This window comes from Trachemys scripta, chromosome 9, assembly GCF_013100865.1.
Source record: "Trachemys scripta elegans isolate TJP31775 chromosome 9, CAS_Tse_1.0, whole genome shotgun sequence".
Lineage (NCBI taxonomy): Eukaryota > Metazoa > Chordata > Testudines > Emydidae > Trachemys > Trachemys scripta.
In genome coordinates this window covers 17,649,613-17,671,179 of record NC_048306.1, presented here as the reverse complement: position 1 = coordinate 17,671,179, position 21,567 = coordinate 17,649,613, and the positions used below count along the sequence as shown (strand labels likewise).

General features: G+C 42.3%; 1 protein-coding gene across 5 annotated transcripts in view; it reads right to left on the bottom strand.

Moving 5' to 3' along the window:
• Positions 1-21,567, bottom strand: part of COL4A5 (collagen type IV alpha 5 chain) — a 140,276-nt gene that overhangs the window by 41,829 nt on the left and 76,880 nt on the right. For all 5 annotated transcript variants that reach the window (XM_034782616.1, XM_034782619.1, XM_034782620.1 and 2 more), the window contains exons 11-30: positions 20,803-20,838; positions 20,664-20,705; positions 20,435-20,527; positions 17,675-17,728; positions 17,507-17,563; positions 15,469-15,513; positions 15,315-15,368; positions 15,019-15,060; positions 13,772-13,895; positions 12,587-12,760; positions 11,004-11,087; positions 10,177-10,269; positions 9,066-9,136; positions 8,652-8,843; positions 7,931-8,099; positions 7,152-7,244; positions 6,961-7,065; positions 6,195-6,292; positions 4,872-5,022; positions 868-981 (exon numbers count right to left, since the gene is read on the bottom strand). In XM_034782616.1, the coding sequence (XP_034638507.1) occupies positions 868-981; positions 4,872-5,022; positions 6,195-6,292; positions 6,961-7,065; positions 7,152-7,244; positions 7,931-8,099; positions 8,652-8,843; positions 9,066-9,136; positions 10,177-10,269; positions 11,004-11,087; positions 12,587-12,760; positions 13,772-13,895; positions 15,019-15,060; positions 15,315-15,368; positions 15,469-15,513; positions 17,507-17,563; positions 17,675-17,728; positions 20,435-20,527; positions 20,664-20,705; positions 20,803-20,838 (1,891 nt within the window). The remainder of the gene's footprint in view (positions 1-867; positions 982-4,871; positions 5,023-6,194; positions 6,293-6,960; positions 7,066-7,151; positions 7,245-7,930; positions 8,100-8,651; positions 8,844-9,065; positions 9,137-10,176; positions 10,270-11,003; positions 11,088-12,586; positions 12,761-13,771; positions 13,896-15,018; positions 15,061-15,314; positions 15,369-15,468; positions 15,514-17,506; positions 17,564-17,674; positions 17,729-20,434; positions 20,528-20,663; positions 20,706-20,802; positions 20,839-21,567) is intronic.

Genomic DNA, 21,567 nt, shown 5'->3' with positions numbered 1-21,567 from the left:
TGTCTACCTATGGACTTTAATGGAAGTAGTATGAGGAACAGTATTGTTACATAGGGTCTTTTTTTTGTTTGTTTGCTTCTGGTCAAGGCACAAAATGTCAAATTTATAAATGTTGGATCACAATAAAATTGAAGTTATTTAAAAATGGGTCTTGCCAACTGAATATAAAGTGTCGAGTTGGTTAAACTGCTTCAATAGTAAAGGATTGTCTTGATACTTAATCATGTAGGTCAATTTATTTCACTTAAGGGTCATGCAATAATTTCCAGTACATAGTCTGTGCACACTTGAGTAACAAAGACATTATTTTGGTTGGCAGAATAATGTAACCTGAAGGTCAATAAAAGTACCACATTTTCAATATTATGTTGGCTCTGAGAGAACTATTTCCTTTAACATTATGGGCCTGATCCTGTGAGGTGCAGAGCACCCTCAACAGCAACCATTGACTTCAATACCAATTGACAGCACACTGTATCTCCAGAATTGGGTATCACGTAATTTGTCTTTTTAAGACAGCATAGCAATGAAGACATATTATCTACCCTCTCAGTAACCCAGAAGTGCTAGATTAACATGCCACTCCCCTCTGCCAAGGACAGGAGCTTCTTAGGCTGCATTAACGAACGTGATGGGCCAAATTTTTCCCAGTTGTCCATCACTGTGCAACCCCCAGTGCCTTCTGTGGGTTTGTATGGGACAGAATATAAAGGCAGAACTTGGCCCATGTTCTGTCCAAACTGAGAGTCATGAAGTCTCCGGCCCTCCTTTCCTATTTGTTGTTTACTGGCACTTTTGTACACACCCTGAGCTGGTGTGCCTAACATGTCAGCAATAACTCCAAAGTTATAATCACTCAACTCTTACCTGGTGGGCCCACAGGTCCTGGAGGGCCAGGTTGTCCCGGTGGACCTTGACCACCAATTCCTGGGAACCCTGGGGGTCCCACTAACCCAGGTGGTCCGCTTGGTCCAGGGTCACCTTAAAGGAAATTCTAATTTAGTTCAACAGTGAGGAATCTCAGGGTTTTCACATTCATTTTCAGAAGTCATCTATGAAGTGTCTACACATTGTCCACTGGAATTTGGTCCCTGCACACATGCAAGTGGAAGTTAGGTGTGCAAATACCCACTGTCCATGTAATTTCAGAGGCCACTTTTGAACGATGGTCCAAAGACTTGTTACTGTGCCATAGTACACTAGTCTATATACCTGTTCACAAATACCTTTGCTATACACCAAACCAGAGATATATTGCAATACAGTGCAGACAATTGCTAATGCCAGAAGTTCATAAATAATTAAAGTAGCTTACGTGAGAATAAAGTGCATCAAATTGGTAAATGTAACATAAGAATGGCTGCCCTGGGTCATATCAATGGTCCATCTAGCTCAGTATCCTGTTTCTGACAGTGGCCAGTGACAGATGCTTCAGAAGAAATGAATAGAACAGGGCAATTTTGAGTGATCCATCCCGTCATCCGGTTCTAGCTTCTGTCAGTTGGAGGTTTAGGGACACCCAAAGCATGGGGTTGCATGCTTGATCATCTTGGCTAATAGCCAGTGATGGACTTATGCTCCATGAACTTATCAAGTTCTTTTTTGAACCCAGTTATACTTTTGGCCTTCACAACATCCCACGCCAACAAGTTCAAGAATTAATTGTGCACTGTATGAAGTACTTCCTTATGTTTGTTTTAAACCTGCTGCCTATTAATTTTGTTGGGTGACCCCTATTCTTGTGCTATGAGAAGCGGTAAATAACACTTCCCCATTCACTTTCTCCATAGCTTTCATGATTTTATAGACATCTATCATATTTGCTCTTCATTATCTCTTTTCTAAGCTCAACAGTGCCAGTCTTTTTAATCTCTCCTTGCACAGAAACTGTTCTATACCTCTAACCATTTTTATTGCCCTTCTCTGTACCTTTTCCAATTCTAATATATCTTTTTTGTGATGCACACAGCATTCAAGGTGTGGGTGTACCATGGATTTATATAGTGACATCATGATATTTTCTGTCTTATTATCTATTCCTTTCCTAACGGTTCCTAACATTGTTACCTTTTTTTTTTTTTTTTTTTTTTTAAACTGCCACTGCACAGTGAGTGGATGTTTTCAGGTGCTTTGTAGGATAGGGTTAAATTTCAAAATGATCTGGACAAACTGGAGAAATGGTCTGAAGTAAACAAAATGAAATTCAACAAGGACAAATGGAAAGTACTCCACTTAGGAAGGAATAATCAGTTGCACACATACAAAATGGGAAACGACTGCTTAGGAAGGAGTACTGTGGAAAAGGATCTGGGGATCATAGTGGATCACAAGCTAACTACAAGTCAACAGTGTAATACTATTGGAAAAAAAAAAAGGAAGCATCATTCTGGGATCTATTAGCAGGAGTATTGTAAGCAAGACACAAGAAGTAATTCTTCCGCTCTACTCCACACTGATTAGGCCTCAACTGGGGTATTGTGTCCAATTCTGGGTGCCACATTTCAGGAAGGATAAATTGGAGAAAGTCCAGAGAAGAGCAACAAAAATGATTAAAGGTCTAGAAAGCATGATCTATGAGGGAAGATTGAAAAAATTGGGTTTGTTTAGTCTGGAGAAGAGAAGACTAATGGGGGACATGATAATAGTTTTCAAGTACACAAAACGTTGTTACAAGGAAGAGGGAGAAAAATTATTCTCCTTAACCTCTGAGGATAGGACAAGAAACAGTGGGCTTAAATTGCAGCAAGGGTTGTTTAGGTTGGACATTAGGAAAAACTTTCTGTCAGGGTGGTTAAGCACTGGAATAAATTGCCTAGGGAGGTTGTGGAATCTCCATCATTGGAGATTTTAAGAGCTGGTTAGACAAACACCTGTCAAGGATGGTGCAGAATAGATAATACTTAGTCCTGCAGGGGACTGGACTAGAAACCTCTTGAGGTCCCTTCCAGTACTCTGATTCTATGATGACTCTACGATCTCTTTCTTGAGTGCTAACAGCTAATTTAGCCCCCATCATTTTATATGTGTAATTGGGATTATTTTTCCAATATGCATTACTTTGCCCCATCAACAATAAATTTCATCTGTCATTTTCTTGCCCAGACACCTAGTTCTGTGAGATCTCTTTGCAACTCTTTACAGTGAGCGTTGGACTTATCTTGAGTAATTTTATATTTGTATGTGAATTTTGCCACCTCCTGCGTACCCCTTTATCCAGATCGTTTATAAATATGCTGAACAGCACAGATCCTTGAGAGACCCCACTATTGAACTCTCTCCATTGTGAAAACTGACCATTTATTCCTATCCTTTGCTTCCTGTCTTTTAACCAGTTACAGATCCATGAGAGGACCCTCGCTTTTATCCTATGACAGCTTACTTTTCTTAAGAGTCTTTGGTGAGGGACTTTGTCAAAGGCTTTCTGAAAGGCCAAGCACACTACACCAACTGGATCACACTTGTCTACATGCTTGTTGATATACTCAAAGAATTCAAATAGATTGGAGAGACGTGATTTTCCCTTTACAAAAACCATGTTGACTGTTCCCCAGCAGATAATGTTTATCTATCTGTCTGATAATTCTGTTCTATATTATAGTTTCAGCCAAATTGTCTGATACTGAAGTTAGGCTTACCGGCCTGTAATTGCTGGGATCACCTCTGGAGCCTTTTTAAACAATAAGCATTACATTAGCTACCCTCCAGTCATCTGGCACACAAGCTGATTTAAGCGATAGGTTACACATCACAGTTAGTAGTTCTGCAATTTCCTTCAGAACTCTTGGAAGAATACCTCAGGTCCAGGTGACTTATTACTGTTTATTTTATCAGTTTGTTCCAAAACTCCTTTACAGACACTTCAATCTGGGAGAGTGCCTCAGATTTGTCACCTAAAAAGAATTGCTTGGGTGTGGAGATGTTACCCATATCTTCTGCAGCGAAGACCAATGCAAAGAATTCATTTTGTTTCTCCTTGTCTTCTCTGAGTGCTCCTTTAGCACCTCGATTGTTCAGTGGCCCCACTGATTGTTTGGCTGGCTTCCTGCTTCTGATTACTTACATTTTTTTTGCTCTGTTAGTTTGTGTGTCCTTAGCAAGTTGCTCTTCAAATTCTTTCTTGACCTGCCTACTTATACTTTTACAGCTGACTTGCCAGAGCGTATGCTCCTTTCTATTTTCCTCACTGGGATTTGACTTCCAATTTTTAAAGGATGCATTTTTGCCACTAATCACCTCTTTTACTCTGCTGTTTAGCCATGTGGCATTTTTTGGTCCTCCTACTGTTTTTTTTTTTTTTTTTTTTTAAACTTTCGATATACATTTAGTTTGAGCCTCTATTATGGCATTTTGAAATAGCTCCACATCGTTTTCAGGCATTTCAACCCGTGACTGTTCCTTTTAATGTCCATTTAACTAGCTTCCTCATTTTTGTGTAGTTTCCCTTTTGACTTTAAATGCCTACTGTGGTAGGTAAACAAGTGGCTCCATTTAAGTATGGCGTCCTCACCAGTTGGGATTTGTCTCTGTCAGCTAGAGGCCAGATTTTCAAACATACAAAAATATGCATGCACTTCGGTCTGCCTGGGGACACAAACCTCAGTTTGCCATGTGCATTTAGACAGGCACAGCCCATATGCATACTAAGAGGCTTTGCACTTTGGAAAAACCAGCCCCAATGTAAGCAGTCTCAGGGCCAGATTTTTAAAGGTATTTAAGTGCCTAACTCCCACTGAAATAATTACAGTGGGAATTAGGCACCTAAATACTTTTAAAAATCTGGCCCTAAGTAACTGTCACACAATAACAGGCTGATTTTCAGTGATTAAGAGTCATATAGCGTTCAACCGAAGATAATGGAGGGTTCTCTATACCTTTTGGCCCAGGAGTTCCATCTGAACCTGACCGCCCTGGCAAACCAGGGTTTCCTGGGAAGCCAGGATCACCTTTCAGTCCCTGAGCTCCTTTAAAACCCGGTGGCCCTGGTGGCCCAGGTGGTCCCGGGACACCAAATCCAGGGTCCCCCTATGATGTAAGGAAAAAAGAAATGGGTTTCGCAGGTTAGCTCTTTCTGATAACGTTTAAAGTAGCAAAGGGGAAAAACATTCCCCCCTCCCCTCCAGCCCCCCAAAAGCCATGAGGTTAAAAAAAAAAAAAAAGCCTCCCAAAATATTTACAGCCACACAGCTCAGGCAAATCATTCTGGGAAAGATTAGGCAACATTAGTCACCTGACAGAAAAGGGGGATTTCTGATATTACAGCAAAATCCATGTCACTCATCTAGTAACAGAACATACTCCTGGAGGGTTACACTCCAATCCTCCAACACCATACAAACATGACCAGCCTCTGGGGGGAGTGCGCAATAAGGAGGGAAGGGCCACCTGGCATGGACAGTGTGGAGGGCCAGTTCACATCACACCTAGAGGCTACAGGAACGGCTCTAGTACTGCAGCTATAAAGTGTCCAGGAAGGGAAAGGATAAAACGGGGCACCCCTCAGGAAACATGGCCTGAATCATACCCGAAGTTCTTTTCTTAGGGTCAGGGGAACCTTCTTGTACAAGCCCTTGGTTGGGAGTGTAGCCACCCTGACTGCAGTCTCATGAAACAAATCTATTAAACTTTGTTGGCCCCTAGCTGCTAGAGTAACTGGTAGCAGAACACCATTTGCTGTGCTCATGAAGGACCATTTTGGTTGATTAGCTAGTGTCTTCACTCAAATTCGGAAGAGCCTTAAGGGATTAAATGAAAGTATCTCCCTACTTTTCAGCTGCATCCATTCCAGGGGTAGGGACAAATGCTGGTGGGTAGGAAGAAGGGACACGTTTTCAGTAAAGTTGACCATTCCATTCCCACCCCATCACCAGTTTAAGGTGGACAGCTAAACAGAGCATCCTATCCGAGCTTGCCCTATGACGTTCAACTCTGGTCCTACACATCAGGAGACTCTGCACTGTAGGTGTTACAGCAGACTCTGCAAGGCAATGCAGCTGGACACACAGCACTGGGGACAGCAGCTACTGACTAAGAAAAGATAAATGACTTGATAGGTCCTTTGACTTGAGAGAGGTGAGGGCTGCTTACAGATGCAGACCCCTCCCAACCAAAGAAGAGACTTTACAATGGCACAGTTGAAGAGACAAACTTCAATCTTAAACCACAGCCCATTAGCAGAGAGATTGATATTTTCAGACCTTTTGTCCTGGGAAACCAGATTGTCCTGGTGGCCCTTCGAGCCCTGGTCGTCCAGGGGCTCCTGGTGCTCCTGGGGGGCCAGCCATTCCTGGGAAACCTACAACCCAACAAGGACGTTAGGATAAGAACTGACGTAAGGCAACAAACAAGTGTCAGTACATTTCAGGAAGATTTGGCAGCCATTGTGTAAGTGTTCTTTTAAAAGAGGCCTTTTAGATCTGGTTGGCTCAAAATGCACTATTGCACCAAAGCACCCCAGTTCAGTTTAGACAGCTATGTGCATAATGCATTGTATATCAATCTGGACCACTACATCACTGTCCTAGGATACCTCTCAAATCACCCCTTCTTATGAAGGATGTTCCTCATTTTAAGTATTCTCATTGTGGCAGCAAATTATGTACATCAGAAACATGGAATCAGGTGACTGATTGTGGAGATTATGTTATTTATGCTATATACTGCTTGAACTGTCTTCTTCTGCAATGTCTAAAATCTCTTCTGTTTGGTTTTAACCCCAAGGATGGTTGAAAAGCCTAAGCTTCCACAAAAGTGCAGGAGAACAGACATGAAGGACCACAGCTAAATTGAGGTTTTCCAGTGCTTTTAACAGTGGCATACAACATAGGTAGGCATTTTTAAAGACTTTGGAGCTTTAAGAATGCAACTACCTGCACAAGCTAAGAAAAAAAGATTAAACCTGAAAAATGACACTGCCCAAAGCCAGTATAATTCACTCCTCCAAAGATGTGGTAGCAAGTATACCTTTTAGGCCTGGTGGGCCTGGAAGTCCAATGCCAGGTATACCTGGATCACCCTTAGGACCTGAGATGCCTGGCAAGCCAGGCTGACCTGGCAGACCAGGATCACCTGCAGAAGAAAATCATTTTTAATTAGCAAAAGCTAGTCAGGGTGAAAACTCAGAGGGTTACCTGGAAGTCTAGTTATGCTCTTACCTGGAAGTCCTACTTCACCATTTCTTCCTGGAGGTCCAGGGGAGCCTGGAACTCCTGGTTCTGTAATAGTTTCGCCAGGTTCACCTTTCGGACCTAAGAGTGGATAGGATACAGACACATCATTCTACAGCGTACAGATTCTATACATAAGGAGAGAGATCCTTAGTCATCTACACATAGATGGGGTAGATTCAACACTGTTACTCCAATTTTACACTGTTGCAACAGCACTGAAATCAGTGAATCAGGTCCAATCTAAATACAAGTGTGGTTTTTCTGACCTTATACCAAAAGTTAAACACTCACGTTCTCTTGAAGACTTTTCTCTTTCAGACCTCACCTTACTGAGCCCCACTGTGCCCCATTTCACAGGCTCAGAAGCATTTCTTGCCATATGTGAATTATAAATTGTTCTTCAAAGAAGTCATGAAGTCTGACATTTCTAAGCACCCTGCTGGTGATCATCATCTTAATAAAAAGTTACATCATTTACCACAGCATGGGGTTTAGCAGGGTGCATTTAGACTGCAGAGGTAGTTCCAGTTTTACAGCAAATTGGTTTACAGTCTTTGGACTTCAGTACTGTTGAAGAGAGGGCAATTTGTGACAACCTCGTGGCTACTGGCAGGGAAGCTCACAAATGCCAGGATTAATTACTGCTTTCAGGTACAATTTTAAAAGCCTTCATGCTTGTCCCTGCCCAATGATCTGAAAGCTGTGCTGAGCCAAATGGATACAACTTGCTGTTATTGCTCAGTAACATATGAAAATACACCCACCTGGAACTCCTGGGGGACCTGGACGACCCGATACACCTTGAATGCCTTTTTCACCTTGAGGACCTTGTGGGCCAAAACCAGGAGGTCCCATAGGTCCTCTGTCTCCAGGAAGACCTGGCACTCCTGGATCACCTGGAGGTCCCATTCCTCCTTTGAAAGCAACACCACCCTGAACGGGGGGGGAGGGGGAGAGCAATCATTTGCTTTAGAACAGATTTAAGAGTTTAGTTTTAAAGCCAGTGAAACAATTATTTTTGTTTAGAATTTCTGTGTTAATTATTATTCCTCCCAACCCCAGGCTGGTAGCTGTCTGGCATGTTATCATCATGCTGGAGACCAGGTTCGACTCTTGGTCCTTGTATCTTGCTACCCCAGCTGCAGGTTAATGAAGTGCCATGTGGGAAGGACAGTGAGCATTGGCACTGTATATTGTTCAACTGCAGTCCTGCTACTCATTTAGAAAGAGGGACTGACAGATAATCAATGGCGACCCATTCTGCCACCCTCATGCAGCACAAAGCAGAGCCGGAAAGGGAAAGGGCAAAAATAGAATAACTGTCAGGGCTGAGGATGGGCAGCTTTTACACCAGACAGATTATTTCATTAAGCCAAACTTACGCTTAGGGGAAAGTGGATTTTCACATCCCCTTCTCCGTACTTTTCTGAATGCATTCACAACATTCCTAAGATCTTGTTCATCCATGTATAAAACCCAACTTACAGGTTCCCCCTTGGGTCCAGGAAGACCTGGCAGTCCTTCTCGTCCAGGAGAGCCATCTATGCCAGGAAGACCAGGAGATCCTGGGAAACCAGTGTCCCCTTTGTCACCTTTCAGTCCTGGGAAAGCTAGGCTGTCCCCGGGGTCCCCTTTAGAACCAGGAAGCCCAGGGGCACCTGGAGGTCCTGGAAATCCCTAAGGAAAGAAAAGTAAGCATTTTAGATTTTTCCTCTATCTCCTTGCTGAATGCTGCAATTTTATGACAATAGGTTCATAGTAATTAGAGATGGAAAAGGACTGTTGAATAGGAATTTTTCCCTGTGCAAATGAAAGGACAAGTAGTTAATAGTAAATTGATATTATGCTTAAGATAAATTAGATTCAATTCCCCCCATGAAACATACTAACAACACTTACTGGTGGCCCGACCAGCCCGGTTAAGCCAGTTAGCCCTTTTTCACCTTTCGGTCCTGGGAAACCAGGAGACCCTGATTAAATAAAAGAATGCAAGATTTAAGCATTGGGAATATCTGGCACTTAGTTTGACATACATACTTGCCAACGCTGAGGCAGCAGGAGAAATCTCTTAGAGCAGGCAAGATTTAGACAGGGGTAAAATTTTCAAAGCTTCCAATGTGACTCAGGCTCCTAAATCCAATTTTCAAAATATTTAGCACTTAAATGCCTGCGTCTCATTGAAAGTCAATGGGACCCAGACTCTTAAGTGCCAAAGTCATCCGGGCACTTTTGAAAACGTTACCTTAGACCTTACATTATTTTGAAGTCACCACAATTTTGTGAAATGATGATGAGATCCTTATCCCACCACCAACTACTCTAATATTGAGGATGGCTCTACAATACATCAGTGTAGTCTAGTAGATAAAGCCATAGATATTACTCACTCAAAAACTGCTGTATAGATTACCTGTCCTATTAAAACCCGCTGGGCCAAATTAATCCCTAGCATATGTAATTGTGGCTCCACTGATGTCATTGAAATTGCAAAGGCTAACTTAAACCAAGACCAAATTCAGCCCACTGTTTTGGACAGCTTGATCTTAGGTGTAACTAGAAGTTCTTTGTAACTAGAAGTTTATGTCAATGATGTTAAAAGAGCTCACCCCTCCAGTAATCTCTGAACTGGTTCTTTGTCTCTTTTGAAACAGGAAGGAGTTGAAATTCATTTCCCTTCCAGGTAACCGGGTAGCAGATAATACCCTTTTAAGTAAGCTCAGTGCCTGTGAGCCTCACTGACTAGTAGAAAATATCAAGCAGGAGCATCTGTACCGTTTTAAAAATCTGATTCTTAAGGGTCAGATTTTCAAAAATAGGTGGACTTTTACATATACTCAACTTGTGTATAGTGAACTCACGTGTGCCCTTGCATACCATCACTTGGGCACACACGGTAATGTGTACATACACATTGGAGTTAGGCTTTGTGTCTAAGTTTGCACAAAAACGTACACACACCTGTGGGCCATAAAATGAAGAACAAAATGCAGCCAGCTGTTTTTTGTTTTACCTGGGCTACCTGGAGGTCCGGGTGGTCCCCTGTCCCCAGGAGGCCCAGAAATGCCAGTTCCTATACAATTAAAGCACGTCTCTCCTTTATCACCTAGAAAGAGTCACATTATAAAAGCAGATATGAGCATTTAGTTCTTTAAAACACAGAGCATCCAACATAATAGTACTGTCATTATATTCACAATATATTATATCATTGCATATGATAATTATAATTGTATATAATTATATGATATCTTAATAGATTAGCAGAAGGCTTCTCATAGACATCACCTTTAGCCTCCTTGATTTTTAGGAACCAAAGTAGCATTTAGATCTACTATCACCCGAAAAAGGACTCCAGGTAGAGCGCATGGTACAGAGCAGATGTATCTGATGGAATTTGTTTACCAAAAATGCAAAACAACACAAAACAAAAACCAAAATCCTTTCAGTGTTCAAAAATCCAAATGTGGAACTTTTTCCAGGTATTAGCTCCTTTAGGGGGCAAATCTTTTCAATACTAGGAGCTGGGATTTCAAAAGACATTAAATGCCAGCGTCAAGAGTTATAATTATGAAGATTCCAAGAAGGAAAAAACAACCAACATGGGAAATGTTTAGTAAAATACAACTGACATGAAAACATTCTAATCATACTCTCTTAAAAAAAGCCTACAAGGTTTTTTAGAGGTTTAACAGTTTTATTGATGTACACCAGGCTTTTCTATGATGCTCATCACTGTATTATCTGAGCATTTCCTACGTATTCATGAATTTATTCTCTTTGACGTGGGAGATGCTTTAAACGGCAAGAAAGAGACAAAGCATAGTTATGACACTGCACCTTTCTGGCCTCGCTCCCCCATAAAACCTTTTTCTCCTGGAAGTCCTGGAAAACCCGGGGGTCCTCGCTGACACACTCTGTCACCTAAAGGTGAAAGAGTTAAGAGAGAGAGAGTTAGCTCTACTATCAGTCGAACGGAGACAGGAAACACTAAACAGAGATTGGGGAAGCTCATTTTATTACTCCACACCAGACACTGGTAACATGGGGCTGGGGCTTCTACATTGCACAGCACAACAATGCAAGCCATAAAACACAAGAAAATAAACAGTTACAACTACACCCCAATCAATATTCCCCTTCCATTTCTCATCCCCACCCTGAGCAACTGATATGCAGCCATAACTCTGTTCATAAATGTGCCCATATATGCACCGGCACCCATGGGGAAGAACTCTCATGATATGAAAAAGCCTCAGTGTAGATACATGAGGCTCCTCCCTGACTCCCCCTGGCACATCCATGCTAGCCCCTCCCTCCCAACATCTTCCGAAAGTCCCACTCAACCCCGCATTCCCCCTCCAAGCCTGCTCACTCTGCCTGGCCCTTCACATCCCTCATTGAGCACAGACCACCAGAGCCCGCCTCCAGACTCTCTGTTGCCCAGCTTATCTCCCTGCCTTCGACCTGGGAGGCAGGCTGGCAAAGTTAGAATACGAAGTAGCATATGGACCTGAGCCATTCCATGGAGTTATTCTAAATATGGGGAATAACAATGTATTTAATTAAAATACCTCCAAGTAGCCTATGCCCAAGACGTTATGTGGGGCATGTGTGTGTAGGGGAGGGGAGTTGGAGTTCATGGGGGATTTTGGCTGCTTAGTTAGAGGACCCAAAGAAACATGAAGAAGATGGAGCAAAATTTAATATAGAGAGCACTTTTAAAAATGTTTCCTTTTCAAGTTATGAACTGTTTTACCGAAATAAAACAGAAATTTTAATTGTCCTCTAACAAGTTATTAGGCCAAATGTGGAGACTAAACTCAATCTCTAAAGAATGACAGAGAGGGACTTAATCCTTATTTAAGTGCAAATCCCAACACATCCTTAACTACTTTGTTATTTAGAACAAATGGGATTTGTTAGCATGAGTTGGAAGCAGCAATATTCTGCACCTCTGGGACCAGATCATTGGCCCTCCTCTATTAACACTGTGCAACTGGAGTAGTGCAAACTGACCTTAAAGTTGCCCAATATGGGGGAATCCTGGGCTGTAATAAAGCTTGTATAGTCTGCTTTACACAAAGGGGTACGTCAGGGCTGGCGGGAGCCAGGAAAAGGCATGGCAAGGCCATACCGAAACATAAGATGGTAATTCCTAGCTAGCAAGGGGACCCTTCCAGACAGCATAAAGTTAGGGCAGTCCTGTTGGTGCTCTAACTTGCATCAGGAGCTGGGAAGGAAGCATAAAGGTGACATGAAATCACCTTTGTCTCTCCATTACTAGAGCTGAATAGGTGTTCCTGGAGCAGGGGGACAAAATAAACCTACATCATAGATATTTAGTCTCTTTTCCTTGTTGTTGAGTAACTATCTATCTGTCAAGTGTTTCAAGGCTGAAGGTCAATGAAGATATCACTTACTAGGAGGGATAGTTGTTCCGGGAGGTCCAGGGGCACCTGGCGGTCCAGGTGGCCCTGGCCGTCCATCAAGTCCAGGCTGTCCAGGTATGGAAACTCCGGGTAGACCTTGAATACCCTTCTGTCCTCGCTCCCCAGGCAAACCAGGTGGACCAGGTGGGCCTATACCTGTAATCCCTAAAATGGAAAAAAAGTTAATTCTTCAGTATCCTGGTTTAAATCATGGACTTTTGTAAAGGTGAAATGAAAGCTGGCTAGGTTGCTGCTACTACCATAGGCAACATCCTCTCTCTAAATCTTCATGTGTGTGACCATGGCATAGGAGTTATATTATGGGGTAAGTGTTTTCAACAGGTCTCCATAAGGAGAGCCAAATTACAGGCATACCCATTTGTCTATGCAAACCAGGTAACTGCACATCCTGATGTACACGTGTGTGCACAAGTGTGGAATTTGGGGCAGGCAAATATTACATTTGCAGAGACTTTTGGTTGAAAACTTGACCCCGAGACTTAACATGAGTAAACAATTTAGGTAAGGAAGAAATCGTAACAGGACTAGTGAAAGGAAAAACGGGGGGGGGGGGGGAATGTGTATGTATTTGTCATAACTTTAGAGTTACCTAATGTTCTCCTTCCCTGTACAGCTTTCTAATAGACATGGCTAGCAAGCTCCTTCGACCCCTTTCTAGACATAATCCATCATCAACTCCACCTTTAAGCACTTGGCCAGTCTGTATTTAAACCTATATTTAACAGTCAGCCTCAACAGTTTTGACACAAACTCTGCTCCATACAAATAGAACTCTGATAATATATATTACATGCAAGCAATGAAGGGCTACACTACCCTTAAATTACTACTCCAGCACTCTTAACTGGTGATTCATTGACAGCCCTGAAGACTAGCATCCTCTATTCACCACAGAACAGCAAAAGCATGGACCATGATTGTTCAAGAGTCCTCATGCCACAACCCTCAGCTGGAGGACCATCTCCAGGGCTCAGAGGTAGCTCTTAATAGTTTTGCCTTCACTGGTCATTCAGTCCATCTGTCAACCAGGGTATCAATTGTGATGGTGATTACTGCTACACTGCCTCACCACCCCACTAGGCAGTGAACTAAGATCATGAAGCTAACTAACTCTCCAGATAGCAAAATACACAAGCAATACACCTCAACTCTTACCTGGAGGCCCTGTCAAGCCAGGAGGCCCTGTCAAGCCAGGATATCCACGCTCGCCTTTGGGTCCTGGAAATCCTGGAAGTCCTTTGCTCCCTTTTGGTCCCACTTCTGCACCATTTCCTGTGATCTGTTATATCAACAAGCCAAGAAAAAGTCACTAGAAAGGTGAAGAGAGGTGTGTGAGTGTGTAGCAAAGCCACAAGAGCCAGCTCACAACATTTCAAACCAATGGCACGATCCTCCTAATGCAATTGAGATCCCAAATAAAACTCTGCTAAAAGAAAGTCCCCTGTTCCAGCAGACTGCACTATTACTGTGAGGCTGTGCTACATTCCCACATGGTTTGCTAAAAAATACTAGAGCACATTTCATTCTTGTGGTTTGAGAGCCAAATGTTGTCAGAGTGAGAGCAAGAAAGGTTTCCACAGCCAAGCCTCAGGGCACAGCCCCTTCCCAAAAACACGGAGAAAAGAAAACCTAAAATACCCCTCCCCTCCAAACTATAGAATCTTCACCCCAGCATTGTAAAACCTTTTGCTTTCATCTAACATAATTTATTCAACTGCAGTTTCAATGATGGTGCAAATCCGTAGCAATGCCACATATGTCAATGGAGATACTCTGGATTTGCATCAGTGTAACAGGGCAGAATTTGACCCTATTCTTTGTTTCAGGGGGACTGCTTGTGGAATAAGATACTACTCTCTGAAGTCAGGCTGAATCCGACCCTATGTGAGAACTCCTGATGACGTCATTAGAATTTCTCAGATGCAGGATTATATGAATATGGATTATTATATGAATAATAGCATGGGAATATTTATATTTTCATGGTGCTGCTCACTGTGGGGATGATTAGAGCAGGTTGGAAAAAAATTTCATTGAAAAAAGCCACTTTCCATCGGAAAAACATTTTGACTGAAAATTTTTGACCAGCTCTACTGATCATGATCTTAATTTATGCTGGTTTTATTGCATCGTCTTCAGTGGATTTGCCCCTGATTTATACTGGCGTAAGTGAGATCCAAATCTGGCCTTGTGTTTATAATTGAAGGACCTTGGAACCCAAGATCACACATCCTAAAGGAAGGGAGCAGTGGGTTGTGGTGACTAACGCCTGGTGCTACCTGCTGGATCTCTCAGGCAGTAGCATTAACTGGAGACCACTAATGCCTGGAAGAAATAAGGAGACAAAATGGCACACTGCCAACCAAATAGAAGAAAAAGAGAAGAAGGCAAAAGCAACTTACAACTCCAGGAGGACCAGGCAGACCACGTTCACCTTTCATACCCTGCCAATGATATATTTACAGATTATTGAATGACATATTTGTGAACATGAGAGCTAAAAAATTAGTTTTCAAAAAAATGTCTTATGTTCTTATGTGTCAGGAAACAAGTGATTGCAAAGATTCTGTTGCAGGTTAACAGATAAGGCAAGGAATGCAATTTCTATTCAGTAGGTGCTGGGCACTGGTGTGCAAGCTTCAGTGACAGGCAGGCTTTCACTCTATTCTAGCAGTAAAGACAAATAACCCACACTCACCTTTTCACCATCTCTTCCTGGAACACCATTTAAACCAGGGTCGCCAGGTAAACCCTTCAAGGAAAGGAAAAAAAAATCCTCCAAATATTCGCTGCAAATATCTCAAGAGCATTACATAGAATCTGCTTAGGTGAGACATGTATAAGATACTCACATCCCTACCGGGCTGGCCAGGATCTCCATCTTTGCCAGGTTTCCCCTTCAAAACACAAACGTGCATTGAAAAATAAAAAGTGTTAGTGGCAAAGAGCTGTTGCCAGGAATTGCATGATTTGTTTCCCTTTGTAGTAGATAAATGAAGCAAACTCTCTCTAGAATGCAACCCCTATGATAAATCTCACAATGAAGAGAGATGTAATCAGCTGGCATTAATTAAAATGAGGAGTCACATAGAAAACCAGGGTAACAAAAGCTTGATAAACAGAAATCCTAAGTATTATCAGAATGCAGCATAAAATGACCTCAAACTTAACAAATGCTGATTTCCCCCGTACCGAATGTTTTCCTGGATATAGATTTAAGGCTTAAATTGTGATTCTATTCTGAAAAGTGACTTGCACCATTTTTACTGTTAGCACTGCAATAACACCACATATTGGGGACAGTGAGTTGGATTCTACTGCAGCTCAGTCATCAACAGCACTGTTGACTAGGTTTGGTCAGAGCCAAAATTCGCCCTTAGTCACACCCAAACAACCCCCCAGCAGACAACAGGGGCCACACAGGTGTAACTACGACACAGGTTGGTTTGCAGAATTTTTATCACTAGTGACAATGCTCAATCTGGAAAAAAAACAGTGCTTTGAGATCCCAGGCTGACTTTCAGAGGCTGGCAATTACAAAATCTTCTCAGTACTTGTAAAAGAGCCCATTTGATACAGAAATTGAGCCACATGAAATAAAGATGGAACCTCACATGCTGCTGTAGAATCACACCTCATAGCAGAACTGAATTTTGAGCCCCCAGTAAACATAAATGTCCCAAATCAGAGGGGAAAAATATACTGTGGGTAAAAGTTAGGTGAAAGAAAACTCAAGCATTTGTACCCTTTCTGATCTATGCAGATTTGTGTGCTCCCCGCAATTAATATCTCACAGTGAAGCAACTTGGGAAAGCATGCAAAATATAATGGGAGTTTCGGCCTTATATTCGTCCCTCTCTATCCCATGCCCAAAAAACAAATCAAAACAAACCCCCTCCTTAGTGAAGCCTAGGACTCTAGAATGCTGAATTAATAAATGGACTTTTTGTACAGTCTTTTTTTAAACCAGGGGCTGGGAAATGGGGAAACCTATCATAAAAGCATTTTATCTCACCTGGTTAACCCCTGTGAAACCTATGGGTCTGATATTCAGAGGGGCTCACTGCCCTCAATTGAAGTTGTGGGTGCAGGAATAATACAAAGAAACTAACTTCTAATAGAGAATTTATGAACTGATGGCAGCTTGTCTTTACTTCATCTCCCCAGTCCACCTACTGGACCCCTGCTGATCTTACTTCACCCCACTGACCTGTGATACCCAAGCCAATCCAAACTCAAGAAAGGTGTAAAGTTGGCTCTGAATCCATGATTCAAGTGACCTATTGCCATCCGTACAAGGTATGCAGTTACCCTGTGTTTCCTCTCACCAGACTGCATATACACAGGAACAACTGCTCCAGAGACAGGAGATTATATTAAAAGTTAACTCCTGTTTTCAAAGGCTACTGTTCTACTCGCTCACCTCAGAGATAACTCCATTTAGAATGGCTTTTCAGGCACCATCTTACAAATGTGTCAATAGCACGACTTACTGGGATTCTTTTAGGATAACTAAATGGAGGCCCTCTCTGAAAGGAAACTGCCACTCAAACTGTGCAGCCTCAACAGCTTTAAAGAAAATTTGCATACATAACTGTAAAGTGTTTATTTCCAATGCTTATGACAGAGATTCTACCTCTTTTGTTCCTGCCTCAAGATTAAGATCTACACGCAGGGTAATTCCACTAGGGTGCATTGAAAAGGTGCTTTTACACTCAGCTAGAATCACACCAGTGAATCACTAGTGTCATCTGCAATATCTTGTCAGATCATTAGAGGAAAGAAAATCTCTTACCAAGAGAGTCTGATGGCCTGAATTCAATATTTGCTTAATTCTCAAAGCTAAAAGTATTTGGAAAAATAAAATCTTTGGTTCAAGGAAGTACTTACTCTTTTGCCTGGCTCTCCTTGCTCACCTTTTTCACCTTTCATGCCACCTGAAGGACCCTGAACACACAAACATTGTCTTATAGTCAGCCCATGGGGACAGAGCAGAACAAATTTACAATTCTCTTACATTATTCTAAGGAAAAAAATGCCACTGTGGGAATTACTCACAGGAGGACCTTCTGGCCCAGGGGGTCCTGGTGGACCTCGTTCTCCTGGAATACCCTGTCAGGCATGGGGGGAAAGAGAGAGAAGGGAGTTAAAGCCCTCACCACCCAACATTGGGTCAACATTGTTTTAAACAGGATTTTGCTGCCATTTAAACTTCTTCATATGCCATGAATGCTAGTGGTTCTTAACAAGTGTCTTTGATCCACGTGTATCCCAAAGTTAATGGTACAAATTTTATTAACTGATCAGTCTATTTATTTCAATGAATCATTGAGATACAATTGCCTCTTGCATATAGCACAGTGGCTGGCTAGCTGCTCACAGCTATGCTGCACAACAGTCTAGGGCAGGAAATAAAAATAACCTAGCCAGTTGAAATTATAGGAGGTTAGTCAAGGGGCAGAGATTAATTACTAAAATTGCAAGGACACCATTAATACCTCTACTCTTGGGAATAATGCCATTGGATTTTTAGTGGAAAGGTAGGACCTCTGTTTTCTATAGCTGCACCTCCAGCAGCACATGCTGAATACTTAGTTCATTACTAACTTAGAGGGAAGAGTATCAGCTACTGAATCCCTCAAAGCACTTCATGCAGTATTTGCTTTTTTTCTTGCAGGACTTCCATCCAGATCACAACTTCAGGTGTGATGGCCCCAGGCCACTGTTAAATTTGGGATGACTCCTTTACAGAATGAATAAAAACTGAGTTGTGATGGTCATCAGTCTATAAAAGGTTCACTTCCAAGTATATTACTTTCACCAAAAGTCTAAATATTTACCTTAAAATTATTGCTAGTGTAAGGACAAATGTAATTTGCTGGGAGATTGTGTTTGTAGGTCTTGGTGCTTTCTAAGGAATGTACAGTCATACTGTCTCCTTTTGTATATCTATAGAGCTGCCTTTTGGCATTACTAGACTGTCAGAGACCCCAGATGCAATAGTGTGTAAACTGAAATTAAAGCTCAAAGGAGAAATCCAGACATGCCAAACCCATGGAAAAAAAAGGCAGAAATTGGGCTTGTTTTTGGCTTAATTGGCTTGTGAGTTGCTTGTTGGCTAGTTTTTGGCTTGTAGCTTGTTGCTTCTTTTTTTTGACCAGCTCCCAGCAAGCAGGGGCAACGGGTGGGGCAAGCAGGGGCAAGGGAGGGAGAGAGAGTCAGGGGTGCACAGCAGGCCCACCACAGTTCCAGACTGCACGCCAGGGGGATCTAGTCACATAGAGTGTTAGGGATTGGCTTGTTCTGAAATGGGATTAGCTTGATTTTTGGCTTATTGTGAAAGTCGGGGTGCTTATTTACTGTGTGAAAGTTGGCAACTGTGGTGAAATCCTGAAGTCAATGGAAGTATTGCCATTGCTCTCAATGGGGCCAGAATTTCCCCACAAATATAGAATTAAAGAGATGGCCAGTTCTCTGCTTCTTCATCTACTACCCTGGGCCCAGTGAATCTGAGAACACCAGAGTCTCCCACCTTTCCAGGATGACTCCATAGGGTGGATGTGTATTAGTGGATAGATCTGAAGGATGCTTCAATAGGGCCAAAGGTTCTTATGAAGGAAAGGACAAATTGCTTTGATCAAAGTGAAAGGAGGAGAGGTCTGGCACTCCTTCCCACATCCCACTTAAGGGCAGACCACCGTTGCTTTCTTCATGCTGAAATGTTTGACAACAAAAATAGGATGAAAAGGTAGATGGAATGAAGCAAGATGTTAATCCTAAAACAGATGGAGAAAACTAAAACCAATTCCAGGGTCTGATTGAAGTTATTCAGAAATTCAGATATCCTGGTGATGGGTGCAGTATAAGCAGAATAGAAGAAGGACCACTCCTACCTCAAAATATACACCTCATCCCTTGCCTAAGGTCAGGCTGGTGTTTGGCATTACCACAGAACTTCAAAGGAAAAAAACCCAAAGCACTCATGCCTCTGCTTGTGCTGCCTGACTCATCTGGGATAGCCCCCGTAAAAGAAGTGGGATTGTGAAAAGTTGTCGGATCAACAGGACAGGACAAATTTAGTATCTTCAGAAACTGGCATCTCTCCCAATGATTCTTCAGCAGTTGAAGGTGGGGAAGTTTCTGTACAAGTTAAAGCAACAGTTTGGAAAATGGAACTTAAAAATCAGTAGCATTATTGCCAGCAAGGCTACAGATTCACTGGGGTAGCCAGATGCGCATATTTAGGTGCTTAGAAAGTGGAAAATGACTTTATTTAGACCAAAAGAAAGAAGGGACTCAAGATGTCATATATGACAAGGAGGTTAAGTCAGCTGCATTTTAGTTTTTACAGGACCCCTCATTATAGTATGATAGATGCAGCTGAGATTTTCATAGATGTCTAATGAATGGGAATTGGGCATCTGAATCCCAAGAGAGCTTGGAAAATCTCAGCCTGGATGTTTAGAGTTGACTAGCCATTCAAATCTTGCTGTGGAAGGTTAGTTACTTTTATTGTTTCCATAGGATTTCATTTTGGAGACTGTTTCTTGTGTAGTTTATTTTTTTAAATAATGGAAAAATGTGGAGATGGCTCAGACATTGTGCAAAATGAAACAACTGAACCAATATGATTGAAACATCCTCTGATACAGGGAAAATGGATAGGCTTGGCTGAGGCAAATGACAATTCAGTGCCTTGGAAAAAGCAGCAGGACCCCCAACTATCTATACTTTGGGGGATGTCATTCTGAGTAGTACAGCCTCCACTGAATGAGCTGCACTAAGTAGATGGACACAGTTTCCTCCATTTCCACTCACCTGATCTCCTTTCTGAAACTCTACGTCATTTGGTCTCTTCTGCTCCCCAATTTGTCCTGGTGGCCCTGGAGGTCCCTGAAGGCCTTGGTCACCCTAACACCCAAAAAGATGGCAAAATATATAAAACTTCCCAGGCTATTACAGACATGGACAACATGAGCCACGCCTGTATGCAGTAAAAGAAGCTTGAATCGTTCTGAAAGCAATACAGTAAAAATCCTCTACTCACTTTTTCACCCTTGGGTCCTTGGAAGTTCAAACCCATATTACCCTGCAAAGAGTTAAAATAAACAACGCTTAGAACAGAGTTGAACAAAACTAAAGGAAAAATAAGAAAAGAAGGCAGTGGCGGGGAGAAGGGGGTATACCTTAGGCCCTGGAACCCCTTTTGGACCAGGAGGTCCCTGTAAAACAAAACAAAACAAGATCATTCTGTTATAAAATTTTCTCCTCAGGGGATTGCAAAGCACTTTGGACACAATGATGAGGAGTTATGTTAATAAATAATACCACTGCTAATAATTCTGAAAGATCTGACCTGTATCTTGTCCTAGTTATTTACATTACACCATATTGACTGGGCATTTGTGTCTCCCACTGAGAGCTCGTCCTCATGCCCAGAAGCTTTACTCAGTGCATTAGTATACACAACAAATTGCTTCCTTATTTAATTTGCCCATTGGCAGGTTCAAGTGGAACCCCAAATCCAACACTGATCTATGTGAAAATCCCACCTCTCCCCATCCCCAGAGGCTCATAGTGCCCAGAAGGGATAGAAGCAATACCATTCCACTGCACAGGGTGGTAGGAGGATAGGGGGAGACAGCACAGGAGCTCCCGCTGCTGTAGTGCATAAGGGGTTTTGGGGACAGACTGAAAATATGGCTGGTGGATCTGGGATGCATTTAAGCCACCACAAATGGTGATCTAGTGGATGCAGCAGCTGCAGGGGCACTGAAACAAGTTGGGGTGCTGAAAGCCATTGAACAAAACTGTAAACCCTGTATAGGATGGAAGCTGTGTGCATGCAGTTACTGTTATTACTTCAAGCCAGAGGGTGCTTAGTGAGCAGCGATGGGGATTGCTATGGTTTTGAAGCTGCAGTAGCAATCACTCAGCAGCTCTGCCTCCAA